This window comes from Macrobrachium rosenbergii, chromosome 10 (assembly GCF_040412425.1).
Source record: "Macrobrachium rosenbergii isolate ZJJX-2024 chromosome 10, ASM4041242v1, whole genome shotgun sequence".
Taxonomy (NCBI): Eukaryota; Metazoa; Arthropoda; class Malacostraca; order Decapoda; family Palaemonidae; genus Macrobrachium; species Macrobrachium rosenbergii.
This window is the reverse complement of record NC_089750.1, coordinates 49,876,908-49,902,550: the sequence shown is the minus strand read 5'-3', so window position 1 is coordinate 49,902,550 and position 25,643 is coordinate 49,876,908. Positions and strand designations below refer to the sequence as shown.

Here is a 25,643-nt window from a genome sequence, read left to right as displayed (position 1 = left end):
AGATACAATAAATTAACTAAAGTGCTGGATTACAGAAAGAAATTCCACATGTAATCAAGAAAGGTACTGAATACAAGTTAAGTATGCCTTAGTTTTACCAGACCACTGAGCTGATTAACAGCTCTCCTAGGGCTTGCCCGAAGGATTAGACTTATTTAACGTGGTTAAGAACCAATTGGTTACTTAGCAACGGGACCTACAGCTTATTGTGGAATCCGAACCACACTATAGCGAGAAATGAATTTCTATCACCATAAATAAATTCCTCTAACTCTTCATTAACCGGCCAGAGAGTCGAACTCGGGTCTAACGAGTACAAAGCCACAACTCTACCGACTCGCCCAAGGAAGAGCTACTGATTACAAGAGAAGCATACAATTTTACATCGACAATTTTGAACTGTAATCAGAATTATCAAACTGTAAACCACCCACTAAAAATTTATCATTTATCACCACTACAGTGAGTGAAGCTGGCAAAAAGTGAAGGTAAAATGTTAATTAAATGACTATGAACTTGTGACTGGAAATGTTAAACAACGTAATCCTTTTGATAAGTACACACTACTCATCTGCAGCCTTATTGGATGCATGTAACATACAGGTTAAAAATAAGTCAATGATTATCAGTAGAGAATAAGTCTTTGAATAATGTTGGATAATTGCGTGTAATGTTTTTGGTGATCTCAAATAAAACAGTACAAACTTACTTTGCGTTACTGAAAGTACCTTCCTTATACACATTCTGTATATTGGTTTGAAATTGCAGGAGCACTTAATATTTAACTGCAATTTACTTCAGCAAAAATTGAAATAAAGGGTATGAAATCATCACTAATTTCAAATTATTTAGAGTTTCAAGAGGACTAAGAACTGTACATCTAGAGCAGAAACAGTAAATAATGATGACAGCAGGAAAGAACAAGAGGACTAATCCCTTTATGACAGAGTGAGAGCATTATTTATATTATTATTTTTTTCTTTTTAGGTTAGCTCATCAAAACTACATTTTCTGACAGAAAAAGTATAGGCACATGGTCATCTTGTCATTAGGATCAGATCAACACTCCTTAAAATCTGTACATTTTACATATTTCTTTGGAAATAAACATCAAGTTTCTGTACAGTACTCAGGAATGCAAACAATGGTGACAAAGATGTAGTTGAGTTTGAGAACAGGCAAAGCAAGGAAGGTAGTAGGGTGTGTGCAATAGATTGGAAAGGCTTGGAATGTTTATGAAAGCCACTGAGAAAATAGAAGAAGGGAGTGTTGGGACTGTTGAGCCAACTCTCCTTATGGGATTGAATTGTAAATGTTGAACTGAAATGAAATCAGTCAGACATTTCAACCTTTTTTTTTTAAAGGTTGAAATGACTGACTGATTTATTTTAACCAATCAAGCATTTCAGTACCAGGGGAGCTATTCAGATAAATTGTTTGTTAAGGATTGAAACAATGAGAAAGAAAGTACAACAAAAAATTGTATAAAAAGTTAGCACAGTGTACTTTGGGACAGTTTCATAATGTAGAGATTTAAGAACAACAGACTGATTCAAGTGTGTAAAATTTGGGAACTGTTAAGAGAATGCGGGAGATGAAGACATAGAAACTGCTGGTTCTGGAGGTGTTCAGGGGAAATTCAACACAATGCTGATGAGTCTTCTGTGCAGTTTTATGATACAAACAATGCTGTGCAACTTCTGCACACAGGGAGTATATCCATGATTTAGTGTCAATGTATATGTAATATAACGTAATGTGTGTATGTGTATATATATGTGTGTGTATATATATGTGTGTGTATATATATATGTATGTATTATGTATGTGTATGTATGTATATATATGTGTGTGTATGTGTATGTATATGTATATATATATATTTATATACATATACAGTATACACAAATATACACACATATACATATACATATATATACATATACATACATATACATATATATACATATATATATACACACATATATATGTATGTATATATATGTATAAATATGTATATATATATATGTATATGTATATATATATATATATATATATATATATATATATATATGTATATGTATATATATATATGTATGTGTGTATATTTGTGTATACTGTATATGTATATAAATATATATATACATATACATACATGCATACACACATACATATATATACATACATACACATACATAATACATACATATATATATATATATATACACATACACACATTACATTATATTACATATACATTGACACTAAATCATGGATATACTCCCTGTGTGCAGAAGTTGCACAGCATTGTTTGTATCATAAAACTGCACAGAAGACTCATCAGCATTGTGTTGAATTTCCCCTGAACACCTCCAGAACCAGCAGTTTCTATGTCTTCATCTCCCGCATTCTCTTAACAGTTCCCAAATTTTACACACTTGAATCAGTCTGTTGTTCTTAAATCTCTACATTATGAAACTGTCCCAAAATACACTGTGCTAACTTTTTATACAATTTTTGTTGTACTTTCTTTCTCATTGTTTCAATCCTTAACAAACAATTTATCTGAATAGCTCTGGTACTGAAATGCTTGATTGGTTAAAATAAATCAGTCAGTCATTTCAACCTTTAAAAAAAAAGGTTGAAATGTCTGACTGATTTCATTTCAGTTCAACATTTACAATTCAATCCCATAAGGAGAGTTGGCTCAACAGTCCCAACACTCCCTTCTTCTATTTTCTCAGTGGCTTTCATAAACATTCCAAGCCTTTCCAATCTATTGCACACACCCTACTACCTTCCTTGCTTTGCCTGTTCTCAAACTCAACTACATCTTTGTATATAATATATATACATATGTACATATGTATATAATATATATACATATGTACATACATGCATACATATATTATACACACACACACACACACACACACACACACACACACACACACATATATATATATATATATATATATATATATATATATATATATATATATATAAATATATATATATATATATATATATATTCGGACCCAAGCGCTTTCACGTTTATTAACGCATCGTCTGGGCACAAATGAGAGACAGATAAAAAGGTTACAAAGTAAAAAAAAAGAACAAGAATACCAGATGGTCAATTGTCAAAAGGTAACAAACAGAAAGATAATCCAGGATAATCCGGGAACAAGCTGTCACAAACTGGAACCACAGACCAAACAACAAGAGATACAGAAGTTTAGGATTAGAAAATCCAAAAGCATGTATAGTTTTGATGTTGTCTCTTTATTTACAAAAGTGCCTGTAGATGATTTACTAGAATTTTTAGAGGAAGAATTATAAAGTTATGATATTCCTTTAACTGTAGCAAACCTCACAAATCTTATAAGGTTATGTATCAAAGATTAGTAAATTTTGTTTCAATGGGGAATTTTCTGTACAAAAATTCAATATGACTACGGGTAATCCGTTATCTCCTGTCCTTAGCAATATTTACATGGAATTTTATGAGACAAAATTCTTACCAAGCTACATGGTTTAGGTATGTGGATGACATTTTCTGTATCTGGCCAGTTCATGAAAATCTCCAGGAATTTCTCGTTAAGCTAAATAATTTAGTCCCTTCTATAAAATTTACCGTAGAGGAAGAAAGAAATTGTAATTTCAATTTTCTTGATGTAACTGTCCATAGACATAATTGAAATTTCACCTTTTCAGTCTTTCGAAAATCAACTAACATTGCCTCTTTTGTTCATTATTATTCCAATCACCATCAAAATGTTAAATTCTCTGTCTTTTCTGGAATGTTCTTGAGGGCTTTACGTGTTTGTAGCCCACAGTTCATTGATGCTGAGATCAAAACTATTTATAATAATGCTTTGAAACTTAAATACCCAAGGCCCTTTGTAGATGTAGCATGGAAAAGAGCCGGGAAAACATTTTATTTAACTAATAACAAACTTGAATTCAGCAAGCATAATATTCTCAAAGTATGGTATGAGAGGTTTTTACAAATTCCTAGAATTTTAAAGCTTTTCAACATAAATGTTTTCAGTAATTTTAATGTTAGGAGTTAAGTAATAAAAAATTCTCCTAAAGATGTTTCTGGTTGCATCTATGAAATTCCTTGTAAAAAGGGTGATAAAATATATTATGGACAAACTGGAGAATCACTTTCACAACGAATCAAACAGTACCAATATTCTATGAGAACTGGCCAAATATCAAATGCATTATTCGTACATAAGAGAGATTTAGATTATCCTATTAGCTGGAATAAAGCAAGATCTTTAGTCCCATGCAACGACACAGTTAGAAGGAACATCACTGAATCTTGTTTTATCAAGTCAATTAATGAAAGTGTTCTAAATTTAAGTCTTGGTTTGTTTAAATTTGATGCCTTCATAACTAAAAAAGTTGTTGATAAATATATGCAAAATTAATATTCATTTTTATACATGTTTCTGCAATGTGAATGGGTAAGATCCCGTTTCTCTTATGGTTAAGTATATATATGGATTTAGTTTGTGACCATGTGATCCCGGATTTGCCGTGGATTAAACTTTTGTTTTTTACCCCCTGGCAATTAACCATCTGGTATTCAAGGTTATCCATGTTTTTGGATTTTGTAATCCTAAACTTCCATATCTCTTGTTGTTTGGTCTATGGTTCCAGTTTGTGACAACTCGATCCCAGATTATCCTGGATTATCTTTCTGTTTATTACCCTTTGACAACTGAACATCTGGTATTCTTGTTCTTTTTGTTTACTTTGTAACCTTTTTATCTGTGTCTCATTTGTGCCCAGACGATGTGTTAATAAACATAAAAGGGCTTGTACTGAACTTCTGCCTGTCATTTTCCTGTGGGATTCACTTATACACTGAAGTCACGTGGATCTACTCTGATTTTTTAAGCACATATATTATCATAATTAGCAAGAACTCGCTAGCATATTGCTTCCTCTTTTTCTTTTTTCTTGTTGTTTTCATTTACTGTCAGCCGATCGATATTTCGCACGGTCAGAATACAAGAGATTAAAACAGATTGTAGGCCACTCCCTTTAAGTAGGTAATTCCTTTCTGAGGCAAAAGTGAATCTGTCTGGTTGTCCTTTTCAGGCAAAAAAAAACCCCTGTAGGCATCAGCTGAACATGACTCAACCCCCCCTATGTGTTGGACGTGCCCCCTGCCCCATAGGAGGAGATAAAAGCGAAAACGAGACCAAGGTTCACTCTCACACGCGTGCCGAATGGGATGGAGTAGAGTGCGATGCCCTAAGCTACTAACCACGTGGCCTTTCAAAGTATACTTCTCCTCTGTGCATCGGCCCCAAACACGTGTTCCCTTGGATGCTGGCTGGACCGATGACCCACTCCATTTCCTTGGAGTTTCGAGATGTCCCCCTCGCCTTGCCCTTTACTGAAGCCCTTGCATCTCACCACATGGAAGAAAACTCGCCCTCGGAAATCGCAAGTCATCCACGGACCGCTTTCTGCGCTGGAACCAAATCTGCCTTACGGTAAAGTGCTCTGGAAGACCTCCATTCAGTCATGCTCTTGTCTCGTAACATTTACTTAATTTGAGTGCCAGTAATCACCAAATCTCTTGTCAAATGTCCGTGCTCCTCGAGTGTCGGCAGTGCTAAGTCATTATTAATTCACTGAAGCCCCTTGGCACCCTCAGTGCAGCTTTGAAATCGTTATTCTTTTGTCTATTTTCATTACTGGCGTATAATGTGCATATCTCTCATTTCAGAGGGACCCTGTATCGTGGAAGCTTCTTGGACTGTGTCTGGAATCCCCCCAGTTTCATTCCAACTGTAAGAATCCCCTTCAGGATCAATAATCTAATTGCATTCCTCTTTCCCGTAGTAATGTTAGTTGTGTAAATACACTCCTTTAAGTTTGCCCACGTGTTTACGTAATATTTCCCTTCAGTAGAAGAGCCTTACGCTCATATGAAATTCCCCTTTTGTTTTTCTCTTTTTTTTTTTATGCTTTCCTGGACCCACGAAGTCGGATTCACAAGGCTAAATTACCTGAAATTGTTGCTACCTGTCTCACAGAGAATATTTCAAACTAAATTGCCAGGAAAACACACACACACACACACACACACACACACACACACACACACACACACACACACACACACACACACACACACACACACACACATATATATATATATATATATATATATATATATATATATATATATATATATATATATATCTGTAAAATATTTTCTGTTAAAACAGAATTCCATCTAATAACAGGAGCCCATAAAATCACAAAAAGAGTAGAATTTTTAGCATTATATTTAGAAGACAACTGTCTTCCTTAACAGACAGGTAATGATTACCTGTCCCTTGAAGAAGACAGTTGCCTTCAAAATATAATGCTATAAATTCTACCCTGTTGGTGTTTTAATGGCTCCTTTTATTATTATTATTATTATTATTATTATTATTATTATTATTATTATTACTATTATTATTATTATTATTATTATCATTATTATTATTATTATATATATGTGCACATATACTGAATATATGACATGTGTATATATACATATACTGTTTATGCATGTGTATATATACACATATTTATAATGTATATGTGCATATATATGTATATGTATATATATACACTACATGCACGTGTATATATGTATGTATGTATATCTATATATATATATATATATATATATATATATATATATATATATACATACATATATATATATATATATATATATATATATATATATATATATATATATATATATATATATATATATATATATATATATATATATATATATATATATATATATATATATTAGTCCCAACTCTTAAATCCGGCATTCCGTGTTCCAGGAACTCCCATTAACCGGGACGATTTTGAATCAGCCGACATTAGTTCTTGAGCGGCTACAAGGGTGGCGCCACAAATCTCAGTTTTAAGATTTTTTCGGATTTCGGAACTGAAGCTTGCTCCATAAATATACAAACACAGTTTACTTCCAACAAAAACATTCTGTGTGACTCGAAAATATACAGCATACAAAAGAACCGTATTTTGCATATATACTCATGTATCATCCTAACTCGTGTACCATGCGGTCATTAAAATTTCTTCCAAAAGCATGATTTCATCACATACATCGTGTCTAGTGCGATATGTATTTTCAGTATATTACATTACACCAGGCTTTCTATGCCTGTTTCAGTTTCGGTAGATACCTATCTAAGAAATCGGCCTAGCAGCAAAAGTTCATTAAGTCAAATGCGAATCTTAATCATTAAATCAGGCTTACCAACCTTGTGACTTGTGTAAGAATTCATTTCTGTAGCTTAAAATTAACAACCACTTACTACTGCGTGTAACACACTGGCAAAAGTAACAACCAGTACTGACATAAACAATCGAATCGAGAAACAACCGTTTGCTGCTGTCAGTTACCGTAACAAACACACGTTTATAAATGGTCGCGTTACAGCCGTCGACTTGTTAAAGTTTTGCTAATTTTCAATGGCGACTTCCATAAATAAAAATCACATAAATCTTTATTTAGCCTTCATGCAATGGAGAGGAAAGTGTTAAGCCACTAAATTTACGGTTGTAGCTGCAGGTGAAGAAACAAATAATGTGCAGGCCACAAAACGTTGCAGTTTTAAACAGCTTTGATAATTTACGATAAAAACGAATCTCCGAAATTCGTTTCATTCAACAACTAACGGCTGTGATGATGTCGGTAAACCGCAATCAGCTGATGATTTTAAGAATGTGTTGAAGTGAATATAGAATTTAGGCCAAAGACCAAGCACTGGGACCTACGAGGTCATTCAGCACTGCAAAGGAAATTGACAGTGAAAGGTCTGAAAGGTGTAATAGGAGGAAAAACTAGCAGTTGCACTATGAATCAATTGTTAGGAGATGGTGGAACGTAAGATGGAAGAAAGAGAATATGAACGGAGGTACAGCAAAAGGAACAAAAGGGGTTGCAGCTAAGGGCCAAAGGCACGCTGCAAAGAACTTTAAGTGCCTACAGGCACCGCATTTGGTGCACCGACGGCACAACCCCCCCCCAGGTTTTTTAAGAATGTAAAGATTATCAGAATGCGATTGGCGCCTGAACGCTGTTCATAAATTATAATACGATACTAATGTGACAGTAATGCATGAAATATAACCGCATACAGTATGTAAAAAAGTTTTATTAAAACTGTCATTCTTAATACAACTGTTATTTGAATTTTGCAAATGGATATCTTTCGGTGTAACAACCTTGGGGGGTCAAGAGTCTCTCTCTCTCTCTCTCTCTCTCTCTCGAGCAGCTTTAAAGAAACAAAAGCAGCAGATTTTTAGATTTTTGCTGAGAACGAAAACCAGAAATGTTTGGAGTGCCGGAAAACACTGAAAGGTGCCAGGAGATCAGAACTCGACAGCGCGCTTTTACAGTGGTTTGAGCTCCGACGAACCCAAGGTGTAAGCATTTCCGGGAGATACTTACGGAACAGGCCAGACTTGTCATAAGGAACTACACCTACCGAGTGACAGTGATTATTCACAACCTTTGTTCTACTTTTGATAACACAGCAATATAAATGTGGAATGAGCTGGCAAGACTTAGTTTACACAGGGTATTTTTAAGGCTGATTTCTGTCATCCGGGATTTTCTGTGGTCCGGCGATAAACGATTGATACCTAAGTGACTAGAACACTCGGTAGTACGAACGAACGACTTCCGGTTAACGTTCAAATCCATTCAGCTATCAAGAGAGGTATAAGTTGATGCAGACTCTGCGTACATATACCCTCGAGTGCGGGGGTTCGTACTCGGCGTCGGCTTCAACCCACCCAACCATGACAGACGATTGGAACGCGGCTATTTATGAATTGTATCATATCACCGTGACATTTTATATACAAACATTAAGCTACAAATGTCGTTTAATATCCAATTCGCGTTAATTCGGGAATATCACCGAAGGGGAATTATGAGTGATAAATGATTTGGTATCTAAGTGACTCGAACATTCGACAGTACGATATTTGGCTATCAAGAGGTAAAATTTAATGCCGACTCTGCCGTAAATATAGCCGTCGAGCGCGAGGATTTGGACTTAGCGTCGGCATCAACCCAACCTCCCATGACAGCGCTTTCGCCGTTATCATGCCTTTTCGGCTTCAATCGACGTAAGGAGCCCAAATGGGGCTAAAAAATGTTATAATCCTCACCTTGTGACGAATTCAATGCTGTCTTAATTCTGTACTTTGAATTTATACCTTTAGAAGAGACCCTCACATATCTGATACATCCGATCATCCAAAATGCGCACAAATTCTTATGGAACAAGCTAAAAGGCCAAGAGCTTACAAAGCAAGTTTCCACAAAAAGAAGTACAAATAAGTAAATCAATCAACAAAGCCTAGAGCACATTCTGCTTCATCATCATCCACTGACCTCTCCGAACGGCCCGATGAAGCAACGACGCCCCAGTGGGATCAGTGATGGTCACTGAAGCGCTGTGCTTCAACAAGGTGTCCGCAATGCTATGCTGCCGTCCCATCAGCGCTAGATCTAGGGCCATGTCGCCATTTTCGTCGGCCTCGTCAAGAACAGCTGGCAACTGAAAAAAAATTATGCAAAACATAAGTGTTAAGGACGTCATTAATCTCACACTCTTCAAATGAACAAAAATATAATTAGAACACCACGTAAACCCTTTATCACAAAAAAATAAAAAAACAATATGCAAAACTTATAAATTTAAAAATAAAAAAAAAGAGTATAATGAGAGTACCACATACAATATACTTCACCCAAAAGTAAAAAAAAAAAAAATGCAGTCAAGGAACATGATGAAATCAATATTCTTAACTATAAGTTTTTTAATTAAATAGCAGTGGCGCTATACAAAAAAAAAAAAAAACGGCCACTGCCAAATTCATATTATTAACCGCTGAATCGTGGATGTACCCCTTGTATGGTAAACCTTCAACAACATTAGCCAGTTCATAACCTAAACATTAACAAAACCAATACTACAGCAAGCTGCTTGCACAGTAACCAACCCCCCCAAATGACATCAATATTCTTGACACTGAATCATAATAATAATCAATTATTTACCGACGGTAGCAAGTACGCCATCTTTTAAAAAATGCTGGTATTATGATGGAAAATGAAGAAAACAAGAAAAAGACAAATCACTGAATAGACAGTAACAACTTATAATAAACAAACACGAGGAAGTAAATCAAAAAACAAAATTTTTCAGCCAGACTGTGATTCATAAAGAATGTCAATTAAGTATCTCTGACAAGTAATCCACTTTTCTATTGCATGTAAATTAATTAAAGGTCAAAAAAGTCTTATCCAGAACATGATCATCCCATATATAGAAAACATTTTAATTATAAGCTGGCGGGATGGAGGGCAACAAAAATCCTTTATCAAATCCCTACCACACACAGAATGGGGGGCAGGGGTTGAATGGTATCTAACTCTGAAGGAGAGACCAGATCAGCGACTATGACTGAAAAATAGACTGAATTTCCATGAACCTGAGAGAATAAATGCGAACATTATATGAACAAAAAAAAAAAAAAAAAAAAAAACACACACGAACATAAAATAGGACTGTTCATTTCGACATAAAATGTGAGTCGAGTTGGTCTGGCCGTTCTTGCAAGGGTGTTAAAAAAAAAAAACTTACTAAATATTGACGACTAGATACTCACTAAAACAATGCATAAGACATCCAACTTCACTTAGTTTGCACTTCTTCTAATCAACAGACATACAGTGAAAAATCTTTTATGACGAGATGCCAGAACCTCTGTCAAGCAGCTGATGTAGGTAGTTACTCATCAACTTGGTCACTTTTCTGTTTATATTTTTTGGCTGTTACCCTTCTATCAATCTGTCTCTCTCTATCTTATTTGGTGTTACATTACACCTATCTATCTGTCTATATATATAAATATATATGTGTATATGTATATATATAGTATTATGTATGTATATATATATATATATATACACAGTACATATATACATATATATGTATATATATACTGTATGTATGTATATATATAGTGTGTGTGAATATATATGTTTATATTTTATTTTACTTGAAGGTTGGAACAATTCTTAACCGGTGCCCAACCAAATTAACCATCCGGATGAGGCACCCACCAAACCTTTTCACCCAAAGCAATTAAATTTTGTTCCTCAGTTCTAGAAGTCTCCTACTAAACATAAAGCCAGACATTGGTTTACACAAAACCCGCTCCCAACGAATAGTTGGCAGAAGTGACAAGAGAACAATACGAGAACTTGACTGGTTTATTGACACATAGTTCACGTATTGATAAAATACACTGGCGCCATGAGGACAAAGACGGTCGACGCCAAAGGCATGTACATAAAAATGTAAATAAATGAGATATCAATCAAAGCGACACACAGACACATGCACACCCACCCACACCAACACATACTACATACATACATAAATACACACACACACACACACACACATATATATATATATATATATATATATATATATATATATATATATATATATATATATATATATATATAATATATATGATTATGAACCCATTTTATGCATGAATTTTATATATCAAACACCACCGGGAAGAAATGAAACACGGTTGTAAATGCTGACCGGTGCCGGCTTCTTATTGCTAAGCCATCTTCAGAGGGCTGACACAAAGTGGTAGAGATTCAGCACATACCTACTAGCAAGACAGTACATAAAAACATACTGACGGTTGGAAACCAAGTATTTGCATCTGACATTTTGTCTGGTGCAAATGCTTGGTTTCCTACCATCTGTATGTTCGTATGTAGTCTTGCTAGTAGATATATGCTGAATTTCTACCACTTTGTGTCAGCCCTCTGAAGATGGCTTAGCAATAAGAAGACGGCACAGGTCAGGATTTACTACGGTTTCTTCATTTCTTCCCTGTGGTGTCGGATTATAATATATATATATATATATATATATATATATATATATATATATATATATATATATATATATATATATATATATATATATATATATATAAAAAAGTTAAGTATACCTTAGTTTTGCCAGACCACTGAGCTGATTAACAGGTCTCCTAGAGAGGGCTGGCCCGAAGGATTAGACTTATTTTACGTGGCTAAGAACCAATTGGTTACTTAGCAACGGGACCTACAGCTTATAGTGGAATCCGAACCACATAATAGCGAGAAATTAATTTCTATCACCAGAAATAAATTCCTCTAATTCTTCATTAGCCGGCCGGAGACTTGAACTCGGGCCTAGCGAGTGCTAGGCCACAACTCTACCGACTCGCCCAACGAGGAACTTTTATATATAATATATATCAAACAACAGCTGTACACTTGTATTAGTCTTAACTCTCTGCCTTTCTCTGATTTTTGTGTATGTTTAATCTTAGTATGTTCTTAGCCTCTAGAATGGTAGGTTAGCCTCGAGTGTTTTTTTAGTGTATCTGTATTCAAGTATGTTGTCTGGTTTGTACTATATTTTTTATAAGTGCGTCTGTATTTAGGTGTGCCGTCTGTTCGTGACAATTTTATCATTTTGTATTCTTTTTTTCTCCTTGCTTTTTAAAGTAAAGTCTTGTAAATAGCCCTTTTAAATAATTTATATTAATATACTGTATTTCACTGTCGTATATATCCCTGATGATGCGATTACGAATCATAAAACGTCGGAATAAATGGTTACTATGTCATATGCTTCTGTATTCCTGCCCTTGATCTGGATGCGGATATATATATATAATATAATATATATATATATATATATATATATATATATATATATATATATATATATATATATATATATATATATATATATATATATATTATATATATATATATATATATATATATATATATATATATATATATATGTATGTATGTATGTATGTATGTATGTATGTATGTATGTATAAGTTCTTCACTGGAGGGGGTGGGTAGAGCTCTTGGCTAGTACGCTGTTGGCCCAGCGTTCGACTCTTCGACCGGCCAATGAAGAATGACAGGAATTTATTTCTGGTGATAGAAATTCATTTCTCACTATAATGTGGCTCTAATTCCACAATAAGCTGTAGGTCCCGTTGCTAGGTAACCAGTTGGTTCTTAGCCACGTAAAATAAATCTAATCCTTCGGGCCAGCCCTCTCTAGGAGACTGTTAATCAGCTCAGTGGTCTGGTTAAACTAAGATATACTTGTATATATGTATATATAAAATGTGTATATATTTTTTCATTCATATGCGTGCGTGCGTGTGTATATAGCCTATGTATAATATATATATATATATATATATATATATATATATATATATATATATATATATATATATAATATATAAATACAATGTATGTGTATGTATGTATGTATATACAGTATATACACACACACACACACACACACACACATATATATATATATATATATATATATATATATATACCAAAAGGGACAGAGGAACATTGCGCTGCAAGGGGAATACCGCCCCTTCAGCCTTTCTCTGAGCCGATACGTGAAAGAGGTCTCAGCAGAGCACCACACCGGAATACGTTGTTCCAGTCGAAGTAGGCAAGAACACAAGGTTAAATGGACCGGCCGATGAGCGCTAAAAGAGCCGTGAACTACAATATGAGCTAAATGGATTGTGAAGATACAAGAGACTAACATTCGGCTACACAGGGAAAAAAAATGAAGACGAAAAAAGAACTTCGTTACAATGGTACGGCGTAAAAAAAAAGTAAATAATGTAGCCGGCTATAGAGCGATATCAAATATTTATCTTGGCCTCGAGGGATGAAAAGGAATACGTAGGAAGGATGTCTTGGGAGAGGTGATGAACAGCACCGTAACTTTCGTCGCTCTTCCCTTTTATTTAGTTTTCATATCACCAAGAGCTTCACTCCTTTTTCTTGTTTGATGTGATGTCGCCATACAAAAAATACTTGCTGAGAAAATTACGTGAAAAGACATTATTATTTATTATTATTATTATTATTATTATTATTATTACTATTATTATTATTATTATTATTATTTAGTAGATGAAACCTATTCATATGGAGAAAAAGTTAAGTATATCTTAGTTTAACCAGACCACTGAGCTGATTAACAGCTCTCCTAGGGCTGGCCCGAAGGATTAGATTTATTTTTACGTGGCTAAGAACCAATTGGTTACCTAGCAACGGGACCTACAGCTTATTGTGGAATCCGAACCACATTATAGCGAGAAATGAATTTCTATTGCCAGAAACAAATTCCTCTTGTTCCTCACTGGCCGGTCGGAGATTCGAACTCGCGACCAACAGAGTGGTAACTGAGAACGGAACCCGCTCACCCAGCGAGGAACTATTCTATTCATATGGAGAACAAGCCCACAGGGGCCACTAACTTGAAATTCAAGCTTCCAAAGAATATTAAGGTGTTCATTAGGAAGAAGTAAGAGGAAGTAAAGGGAAATACAGACAGAAGAGATCCCACGTATTAAAAAAGAAAAAAAAGAATACAGATAAAAAAGTGCATTCAAATATAAGAAGAAAAGTATTAGGGTAGTAATCCACTGCATTTTCGCTTGAACTTTTGAAGTTACAACTGCACGACATACTTTGGTAGGCTGTTCCACAGTCCAACGGTGTGGGGAATAAATGATCTCTGGAACTGAGAAGTTTTACAGCGAGGTACATTTACAGCATACCGGTGCTGCTGTTCAGCGAATCTGGTTTTAGGAAGCTTAGACCTGCTCACTCGATGAAATTTTCGTATTCAGCGTCGACATTTTATAAAACTTGATAACCTTCTAAGCAGATATATCTTACACGTCTCTTGAATGATAACTTCACCAATACAATAATTCAGACCACAGAACGAAACTGTACGTATACTAAATAGGTTACCGGAACAACATGAAAGTAAGACAGCACAAACACGAATACAAGCAAAACAGTTATAGTCTCAAGTTTACTTCAACGAAAAAGGCCATATTTTATGTGTACAACCAGTAACATGACAAATTAAGTTCTTACATGCAGAGCAAAAATTTAACTTTTTTTATTGCCACATCATCTCTCACAGCAAACGTCATATATTCGTAAAAAGAAAAGTTGATACAATAAAGGTCATGTGAAATCCCCGTGCCTCATGCAAAAAGTCACTAACCTTAATTGACTCTAGCTGGAGGGGACTAAGTATCAACGGCCAAGTAACCAGTCATAATAATGACAAGAGGGAGACTGGTCAGTATTTAAGAGGGCTGGTTTCACCAAAAATGATTATCCGGCTCATCCGTCTCATTCAAAACTATAACACAATGACGTTAACAGAATAATAACCAATAAGAAAAGACACAAACTGCGGATACAAGTCTGACTTATCAAAAGGAGAAATCCCCATCTTTACAATTCATCTCCCCTCAGATGAGGAAGACAGGTAATGATCCTCATTGTACAGTTTCCAAAGGTTCAAGTTCTGAACATTATTTTAATGTCGTCAGCCAAAGAGTTTACCATCTCTAAAAATGATGTCACAGAGGAAAACCAGTCTCTCTGAGATGCATTTCCAACAATCCCTCGGGAAAATGTTATTACAACGAAACGAAAGGAAAGCTCCTGAGCGGGCAAAAGGAAAGGGCGTCGGGTGCAAACGGCAAATGCCACGGATCGCAACGAACGATAAATCCTTGAGACCAGTGATCCCCTTTAAGCTTTCAATCTCCTTGGAATATTCGCATTTCCATGACATGCCTTTAAAACCAACCCCCTCCCCCGGGGGTCTCCAACGCCCCCTTCCCTCTCGCCGCGATAGCGAACGTATATTACATGTTTATTCTTGAGTGCCAAACCAATACACCATTCAATGCTGCTTCCCCACTTTCGTCAACATCACGTTCCTCTCTCTCTCTCTCTCTCTCTCTCTCTCTCTCTCTCTCTCTCTCTCTCTCTCTCTCTCTCTCTCTCTCTCTCTCTCTCGATATCAAACGGCATCTTGTGGTTCTCTTTTAGCCTCTTCATCCTCTGTGCAACTCTGACCTTTCATCTTTACCATTTTCTCCATAGTTGACTCCCACACGGGCCTGGCGCCGAGAACCTCTGGCGCCAAAGCTTGCATTTGGCGTCACAATAATCCTCTCTCTCTCTCTCTCTCTCTCTCTCTCTCTCTCTCTCTCTCTCTCTCTCTCTCTCTCTCTCTCTCTCCCGGATAATTAATTCAATGCAAACATTAATCACACTAATAGTTCTGAAAAATTACAAATGGAATGTCGGCGATGATAGTTATACTTTATTACTACAACTACTCTTACTACTTCTATAGTACTACTTCACTAACAACATGAAAAGTTGTTCATATTGTAACAATTTATTTGTTAATAAATCAGCTTAAAAAGAGAGGAAATGAATTTCGTGACCTTCAAAGAGAAATCTTAAGGTTATTAGTAAGGCTTACAAAGTGGAAAGAACAAACACAAACATGAAATTTACGAAGTGCTACACAACTAGATGATGGAAGTAAGTATGAAAGCATCTCTACATAAGAATTTCATGACGTACTTAAACCTTATGATTCTAATGATTACATGACCACGTAGACCAGACACATGATGCCGATTCCGGAGTTTTGAACACAAAGAAATGAGTAAACTGAAGGCAAACAGAACATATCTAAGTTGTCTGATAGAGAGTAAGAGAAGAAAAATAGAGTGAATTTACATGTAGGTTTCGTTGTGCAAAATCGTGCCTACAATAAGTATAACGGCTTCAGTTTATAAACGTCTGTTGTTCATTCTAAAATTTAAAGTGATTAAAAATTAGTTCTAGTCTTAACTCCTTTTAACAGCACTGCTTTTTGTGGATAAGAGACTTGGGGGAGCTAAGTACAACTTTGCATTAGGCTTTAGTAAAAAACACGACACAGTTTTTACGGCAGCACTTCGGACATTGGATTGACGTTGTTTATGGAGATGAAAGAAAAAAATTCTATATCAAAAGAAGTAAATTATCTAGGGAAGACTAAAAGGCAGGGAGGCAATGAATGCTATGGGCTTTCAACCGACAAGAGCTACATGTATTTCCAACTATTATTATTAGTATAGTTTTACTAGACCACTGAGCTGATTATCAGCTCTCACAGGGCTAGCATATCATAAAATACATTTAATAGCCACACGTATAAATCTTGTTCGCTTATACTTACAACTGTCTGCCATAAGATATAAGATTTAATTACAACTGTCTGCCACAAGAGATAAAGATGCAATCTGAACAATCCGTTAAGTCTAAAGGCAATATATGAGTCGTAAAACCTGGTTGTTAAAACTAGTGCGCGTGCGAATGCTTATATGTAAACACACACACTCACATATATATATATATATATATGTGTGTGTGTGTGTATGTATAATATATATATATATATATATATATATATATATATATATATATATATATATATATATATATATATATATATATATATATATATTATATAAATTACAGAGACAATGGAGAGCGTGTTGAGACTGTAAGGTATAGAAGATATGTTACTGAGTGCAATTTCGTGAAACTTGTGTCAGAATATGTATTTAGGTGAGTTGATTGGTTTGGTGTAAAACTGAGCCTGAGAGAAGTGTGCGAGCGATGCGAAAGACAGAAGATTTAGTCGTCAAGTTGTGGGATATGAAAATCAGTCGTTGATGGAGTGAGGAATGGTTGAAGTTTGCAGATGACGAAGTGCTGATTGGAGATTGTGAAGAGAAACTACGGAAAATGATAAAATAGTAAGAAATTGTTTGAAGGCAAAGAGCGTCGAGAGCAAATGTGAGCAAGAGTAAGGTTAGAAGTGTAAACGAAAACCAGCAACATATGGATGATTGAAGAATGGAAGAGACTAACTGATAAAGTTTTAGGAGTAAACTTAACAAACGGCGGTAGGATGAAAGAGCAGGTGTAACAACAGCTGTAGAAGAAAGGTAGAGCGGAGTTGTCTGTGGAGGCCAGGGTGGAAATATAAGAATTAACTGCTTAGCTAACACTTCTCTATGGAATGTTAAATGAAAATGAATTGAAGCTGTAAAGTTGAATAGTTTGTGTAATACTTCGAACATGAGACTAACTGATAGGGTGAGCAATGTGGAGATAAATATGAGTAGTCGTGAAAAGGTTGAGGCGAAAAGATTGCCCCAGTAATTCAAGTCATTTGGGAAGCGAGGGCGATAACAGGATGGTGAAAAGAGAGTACAATTCAGATGTGTCAGGAGAAGGAAGGGAAGAAGACCTAGGAAGGAAGGGCCTTCACTTCATAGAGAACACAAGAAAACGCGGTAGATACGGGATAATGGGGTAGTGTGGTCAGCTGGGTTTGATGCACCGCTGATGAGCTTCCTGTAGGTGTATGAAATGGCTTATGCTGTGGAGGTTTTACTTAGCAGGGGGTTCATCCGCAATTCATCAGTTAAAAAATGAATGTAGCAGTGACTGTAGTGGTTTTCCACTGTATCCCCCACCTCGTTAAGCGAAACAGCTTTGTTGTCAATATATGTATATACTGTATGTATGTATGTATGTGTATATATATATATATATATATATATATATATATATATATATATATATATATATATATATATATATATATATATATATATATATATATATATATATATATTATTCATTCAAATTATATATAAAACAATATTTGAAAAAATAAAATTGAAGAACATACTGCCATATGTAAGGTAATGTAACGATTACGCTCTGAATAGGAGTTTCAACTTACTTTGATGGCTGTTCATGAAGCAGCTTTCCAGAGAGATCTGTCCTGAGCCTCATGTCGGTCTTACTCACTACGAAACTGGAGGGAGTGCGTGTATGAAATCTGCATTTATACCAGCTTTGATAGAGTCATAAACTTTCAAATAAATGCCATGCACGGTTACGGTACCATCAAACTGCATCCCCGTAAGGGGGTAGTACCGTCAGTTCACCTCATGCTGTGCACTGTAAACACTACCTAAGGTTCTTTGCAGCGTCCCTTTGGCGCCTAGCTGCAACCTCTTTCAGTTCTTTTACTGTACCTCCGTTCATATTCTCTTTCTTCCATCTGACTTTCCACCTTATCCGACAATTGTTTCTCAGCGCAACTGCGAGGTTTTCCTCCTGTTACACCTTTCGAACCTTCTTACTGACTGCCAACTTCCCTTTCAGCGCTGAGTGACGTCATAGGTCCCAGCGCTTGGCCTTTGGCCTAAATCCTATATTCTACTTTATTCTATCGAACTGTGTGTGTGAGTATGTGACTGTGAACGTTATGTGCTTGCAGAAATTCACACGCAAATGAAGCCAAGGGAAAAATTCAAACGAAATAACATAGCGTGTGCCTTTAAGGGGCAGATCATCGCAAAAACTATGGGATATCAATTAATTTATATATTCAAAGTCATCGGTATTGTAATGACTATAATATTATCATCAATATCTACAACACGGGAGTTTTTCTCATAAACTACCGATATTACACAGATTTATCATTCATAATGTTATCTATACAAAATAACATTAAAGTACATAAAATCAGTTATTCTCCTTTCTAGGAAATAATGATAATAAGAAAAGTATTAAGAATTAAAATTGCCCTACACACTAATTATACTGTATTTATCAGACTTTATTTATGATTCAAACCTAACCAAAGGTGGCAGTTAAAAGTAGTCCCTTTCCTGTCTACTAAAGGTAGCAGTTAAAAGTAGTCCCATTCCTGTCTACTAAAGGTAGTAGTTAACAGTAGTTCTTTTCCTGTATACTAAAGGTAGTAGTTAACAGTAGTTCCTTTCCTGTCTACTAAAGGTAGTAGTTAACAGTAGTCCCTTTCCTGTCTACTAAAGGTAGTAGTTAACAGTAGTTCCTTTCCTGTCTACTAAAGGTAGTAGTTAACAGTAGTTCCTTTCCTGTCTACTAAAGGTAGTAGTTACCAGTAGTCCTTTTCCTGTCTACTAAAGGTAGTAGTTAACAGTAGTCTTTTTCCTGTCTACTAAAGGTAGTAGTCAACAGTAGTCCTTTTCCTGTCTACTAAAGGTAGTAGTTAACAGTAGTCCCTTTCTCATCTACTTTAAAGGTAGTAGTTAACAGTAGTCCCTTTCCTGTCTACTAAAGGTAGTAGTTAACAGTAGTCCTTTTCCTGTCTACTAAAGGTAGTAGTTAAAAGTAGTCCCTTTCCTGTCTACTCAAGGTAGTAGTTAACAGTAGTCCTTTTCCTGTATATTAAAGGTAGTAGTTAACAGTAGTCCTTTTCCTGTCTACTAAAGGTAGCAGTTACCAGTAGTCCTTTTCCTGTCTACTAAAGGTAGTAGTCAACAATAGTCCTTTTCCTGTATACTAAAGGTAGTAGTTAACAGTAGTCCCTTTCCTGTCTACTAAAGGTAGTAGTTAACAGTAGTCCCTTTCCTGTCTACTAAAGGTAGTAGTTAACAGTAGTCCCTTTCCTGTATACTAAAGGTAGTAGTTAACAGTAGTCCCTTTCCTGTCTACTAAAGGTAGTAGTTAACAGTAGTTCCTTTCCTGTCTACTAAAGGTAGTAGTTACCAGTAGTTCCTTTCCTGTCTACTAAAGGTAGTAGTTACCAGTAGTCCTTTTCCTGTCTACTAAAGGTAGCAGTTACCAGTAGTCCTTTTCCTGTATACTAAAGGTAGTAGTTAACAGTAGTCCTTTTCCTGTCTACTAAAGGTAGTAGTTAACAGTAGTCCTTTTCCTGTCTACTAAAGGTAGCAGTTACCAGTAGTCCTTTTCCTGTCTACTAAAGGTAGTAGTCAACAGTAGTCCTTTTCCTGTATACTAAAGGTAGTAGTTAACAGTAGTTAACAGTAGTCTTTTGTCCTGTCCTGTCTACTAAAGGTAGTAGTCAACAGTAGTCCTTTTCCTGTCTACTAAAGGTAGTAGTCAACAGTAGTCCTTTTCCTGTCTACTAAAGGTAGTAGTCAACAGTAGTCCTTTTCCTGTATACTAAAGGTAGTAGTCAACAGTAGTCCTTTTCCTGTCTACTAAAGGTAGTAGTCAACAGTAGTCCTTTTCCTGTATACTAAAGGTAGTAGTTAACAGTAGTCTTTTTCCTGTCTACTAAAGGTAGTAGTCAACAGTAGTCCTTTCCTGTATACTAAAGGTAGTAGTCAACAGTAGTCCTTTTCCTGTCTACTAAAGGTAGTAGTCAACAGTAGTCCTTTTCCTGTATACTAAAGGTAGTAGTTAACAGTAGTCTTTTTCCTGTCTACTAAAGGTAGTAGTCAACAGTAGTCCTTTTCCTGTATACTAAAGGTAGTAGTCAACAGTAGTCCTTTTCCTGTCTACTAAAGGTAGTAGTCAACAGTAGTCCTTTTCCTGTATACTAAAGGTAGTAGTTAACAGTAGTCTTTTTCCTGTCTACTAAAGGTAGTAGTCAACAGTAGTCCTTTTCCTGTCTACTAAAGGTAGTAGTCAACAGTAGTCCTTTTCCTGTCTACTAAAGGTAGTAGTCAACAGTAGTCCTTTTTCTGTCTACTAAAGGTAGTAGTCAACAGTAATCCTTTTCCTGTATACTAAAGGTAGTAGTCAACAGTAGTCATTTTCCTGTCTACTAAAGGTAGTAGTTAACAGTAGTCCTTTTCCTGTCTACTAAAGGTAGTAGTTAACAGTAGTCCCTTTCCCATCTACTTTAAAGGTAGTAGTTAACAGTAGTCCCTTTCCTGTCTACTAAAGGTAGTAGTTAACAGTAGTCCTTTTCCTGTCTACTAAAGGTAGTAGTTAAAAGTAGTCCCTTTCCTGTCTACTCAAGGTAGTAGTTAACAGTAGTCCTTTTCCTGTATATTAAAGGTAGTAGTTAACAGTAGTCCTTTTCCTGTCTACTAAAGGTAGCAGTTACCAGTAGTCCTTTTTCTGTCTACTAAAGGTAGTAGTCAACAGTAGTCCTTTTCCTGTATACTAAAGGTAGTAGTTAACAGTAGTCCTTTTTCTGTCTACTAAAGGTAGTAGTCAACAGTAGTCCTTTTCCTGTATACTAAAGGTAGTAGTCAACAGTAGTCCTTTTCCTGTCTACTAAAGGTAGTAGTTAACAGTAGGCCCTTTCCTGCCTACTTTAAAGGTAGTAGTTAACAGTAGTCCCTTTCCTGTCTACTAAAGGTAGTAGTTAACAGTAGTCCTTTTCCTGCCTACTTTAAAGGTAGTAGTTAACAGTAGTCCCTTTCCTGTCTACTAAAGGTAGTAGTTAAAAGTAGTCCCTTTTCCCTTTCCTGTCTACTAAAGGTAGTGGTTAACAGTAGTCCCTTTCCTGTCTACTAAAGGTAGTAGTTAACAGTAGTCCTTTTCCTGTCTACTAAAGGTAGCAGTTACCAGTAGTCCTTTTCCTGTCTACTACAGGTAGTAGTTAAAAGTAGTCCTATTCCTGCCTACTTTAAAGGTAGTAGTCAAAAGTAGTCCCTTTTCCCTTTCCTGTCTACTAAAGGTAGTGGTTAACAGTAGTCCCTTTCCTGTCTACTAAAGGTAGCAGTTAACAGTAGTCCTTTTCTTGTCTACTAAAGGTAGTAGTTAACAGTAGTTCCTTTCCTGTCAACTAATGGTAGTAGTTACCAGTAGTCCGTTTCCTGTCTAGTAAAGGTAGTAGTTAGCAGTAGTCCCTTTCCTGTCTACTAAGTTAAGTATATCTTAGTTTAACCAGACCACTAAAGGTAGTAGTTACCAGTAGCTCTTTTCCTGTCTACTCAAGGTAGTAGTTAACAGTAGCCCTTTCCTGCCTGCTTTAAAGGTAGTAGTTAACAGTAGTCCCTTTCCTGTCTACTAAAGGTAGTAGTTAACGGTAGTCCTTTTGCCGTCTACTCAAGGCAGTAGTTAACAGTAGTCCCTTGCCTGTATACTAAAGGTAGTAGTTAAGAGTAGTCCCATTCCTGTCAACTCAAGGCAGTAGTTAAATGCAGTCCTTTTCCTGTCTTCTCAAGGTAGTAGTAAACAGTAGTCCTTTTTCTGTCTACTCAAGGTAGTAGTTAACAGTAGTCCTTTTTCTGTCTACTCAAGGTAGTAGTTAACAGTAGTCCCTTTCCTGTCTACTCAAGGTAGTAGTTAATAGTAGTCCTTTTTCTGTCTACTCAAGGTAGTAGTTAACAGTAGTCCCTTTCTTGTCTACTCAAGGTAGTAGTTAACAGTAGTCCCTTTCCTGTCTACTCAAGGTAGTACTTAAACAGTAGTCCCTTTCCTGTCTAATCAAGGTAGTTGTTAACAGTAGCCCCTTTCCTGTCTACTTTAAAGGTAGTAGTTAACAGTAGTCCCTTTCCTGTATACTAAAGGTATTAGTTAACAGTAGTCCTTTTCCTGCCTGCTTTAAAGGTAGTAGTTAACAGTAGTCCTATTTCTGTCTACTAAAGGTAGTAGTTAACAGTAGTCCTTTTTCTGTCTACTCAAGGTAGTAGTTAACAGTAGTCCCTTTCCTGTCTACTCAAGGTAGTAGTTAACAGTAGTCCCTTTCCTGTCTACTCAAGGTAGTACTTAAACAGTAGTCCCTTTCCTGTCTACTCAAGGTAGTAGTTAACAGCAGTCCTTTCCTGTCTACTAAAGGTAGTAGTCAACAGCAGTCCTTTTCCTGTCTACTAAAGGTAGTAGTCAACAGCAGTCCTTTTCCTGTCTACTACAGGTAGTAGTCAACAGCAGTCCTTTTCCTGTCTACTAAAGGTCCCTTTCCTGTCTAGAAGAAACAGCAGTCCTTTTCCTGTCTACTAAAGGTAGTAGTCAACAGCAGTCCTTTTCCTGTCTACTAAAGGTAGTAGTCAACAGCAGTCCTTTTCCTGTCTACTAAAGGTAGTAGTCAACAGCAGCCCTTTTCCTGTCAACTAAAGGTAGTAGTTAACAGTAGTCCTTTTCCTGTCTACTCAAGGTAGTAGTTAACAGTTGTCCCTTTCCTGAGGTAGTAGTTAACAGTTGTCCCTTTCCTGAGGTAGTAGTTAACAGTAGCCCCTTTCCTATCTACTAAAGGTAGTAGTTAAGAGTAGTCCCTTTCCTGTCTACTCAAGGTAGTAGTCAACAGCAGTCCTTTTCCTGTCTACTAAAGGTAGTAGTCAACAGCAGTCCTTTTCCTGTCAACTAAAGGTAGTAGTTAACAGTAGTCCCTTTCCTGTCTACTCAAGGTAGTAGTTAACAGTTGTCCCTTTCCTGAGGTAGTAGTTAACAGTAGCCCCTTTCCTATCTACTAAAGGTAGTAGTTAAGAGTAGTCCCTTTCCTGTCTACTCAAGGTAGTAGTTAAAAGTAGTCCTCTTCCTGTCTGCTAAAGGTAATGTTGAAAAGTAAAAGCAAAGGACCAACAAAATCCCCTCCTCTCACGACTACACAGGCCTCACGCCTTTTACTCCCGTGAACGAAGAAGAGAAACGCAGTGAAACTGACCCATATACTACACAGGCAGGCAGCAAGCAACTTCCCAACAGCCTCTTCTTGCTCTCTCTGCATCTTTCACCCTGGGGCAGACCAGAGTCTGAAGATGTCGAGTATAAGCTCCTAAGACATTCAAAATATGATTTCTTTGGGAAGATTATCGCATATTACTGGATATAGAACTAGAACGGCTAAAGCAAGTAACGACTACTGTTTTTCCTTTTTATCAAGCAATTTCCTACATAACTTGTAAATCTTTGTAAATATTCATACACTTATACGATGGTTTTGTCATTTATTCACCCAAGTCTTTTTTTATACTTCCAAATATTAATCCAGAATTACCGTTTACCTTGGTAATAACTTGCACCCAAAAGGAATCACGGTAAGTTGATGGCTAAATGGTTAAGTCATACTCATCGCCGTGTCAAACCCAAAGGCAACGATCAGAATTTTGACCAGGGAAGATGTACTTGTATATAATTGCTTTGGGATGTAAGTTAATCCCATGGTAAAAAGAATTCGATATTAAAGGACACTTGTGGCTTACTGTTAAAATTGTGTATACACACACACAGTATGCATAGTGTGAATCTTTCCTTGTATGCTAATATTAGTATGCATAGTGTGAACCTTTCCTTGCATGCTAATATTAGTATGCATAGTGTGAATCTTTCCTTGCATGCTAATATTAGTAATGTAAAAATAGGCCTTCAAGTGGAAATGTCTGTAAATGAGGTATAAATTTATGGCAAAATATAAATAATCCTTTACAAAGAAGTAAAGAATTCCGAATCACTAAGGGTGACTAAGCTCTCCCTTCTCATAAATAACTGAATGCAATCTAACTCTTTCCATCTTTTTCGTTCAAATGTAACAAAGAATATTCCAAATCAAGACTAAATACGGACGAACAACAGAAACAGGCAATGGAGATCAAATTAAAATGATCTGAGGTCAAAGTGCATTAGACAGAAGATTAAACATAATAATCATTTTCAAAGATACACAATGAAGAGTTAGGAAATTACCCATAATTACTCTACCTATTTATCTATTTCTCATAATTCTTTCACCTATTAAGAAAACCATCTCATCTCTCTCTCTCTCTCTCTCTCTCTCTCTCTCTCTCTCTCTCTCTCTCTCTCTCTCTCTCTCTCTCTCTCTATATAT

At 36.0% G+C, this 25,643-nt stretch overlaps 1 protein-coding gene and 1 long non-coding RNA gene across 2 annotated transcripts in view; one reads left to right on the top strand and one right to left on the bottom strand.

The window, feature by feature from the left end:
- LOC136842621 (rabankyrin-5) overlaps nucleotides 1–25,643 on the bottom strand; it is a 379,842-nt gene that overhangs the window by 89,931 nt on the left and 264,268 nt on the right. Inside the window, 1 exon segment of the mRNA XM_067110236.1 lies at nucleotides 9,476–9,641. Within this exon segment, the coding sequence (XP_066966337.1) occupies nucleotides 9,476–9,641 (166 nt within the window).
- LOC136842625 (uncharacterized) lies at nucleotides 5,382–5,907 on the top strand. Its single transcript, XR_010854283.1, has 2 exons — nucleotides 5,382–5,519; nucleotides 5,756–5,907. It is a non-coding gene; the product is annotated as an uncharacterized lncRNA (long non-coding RNA).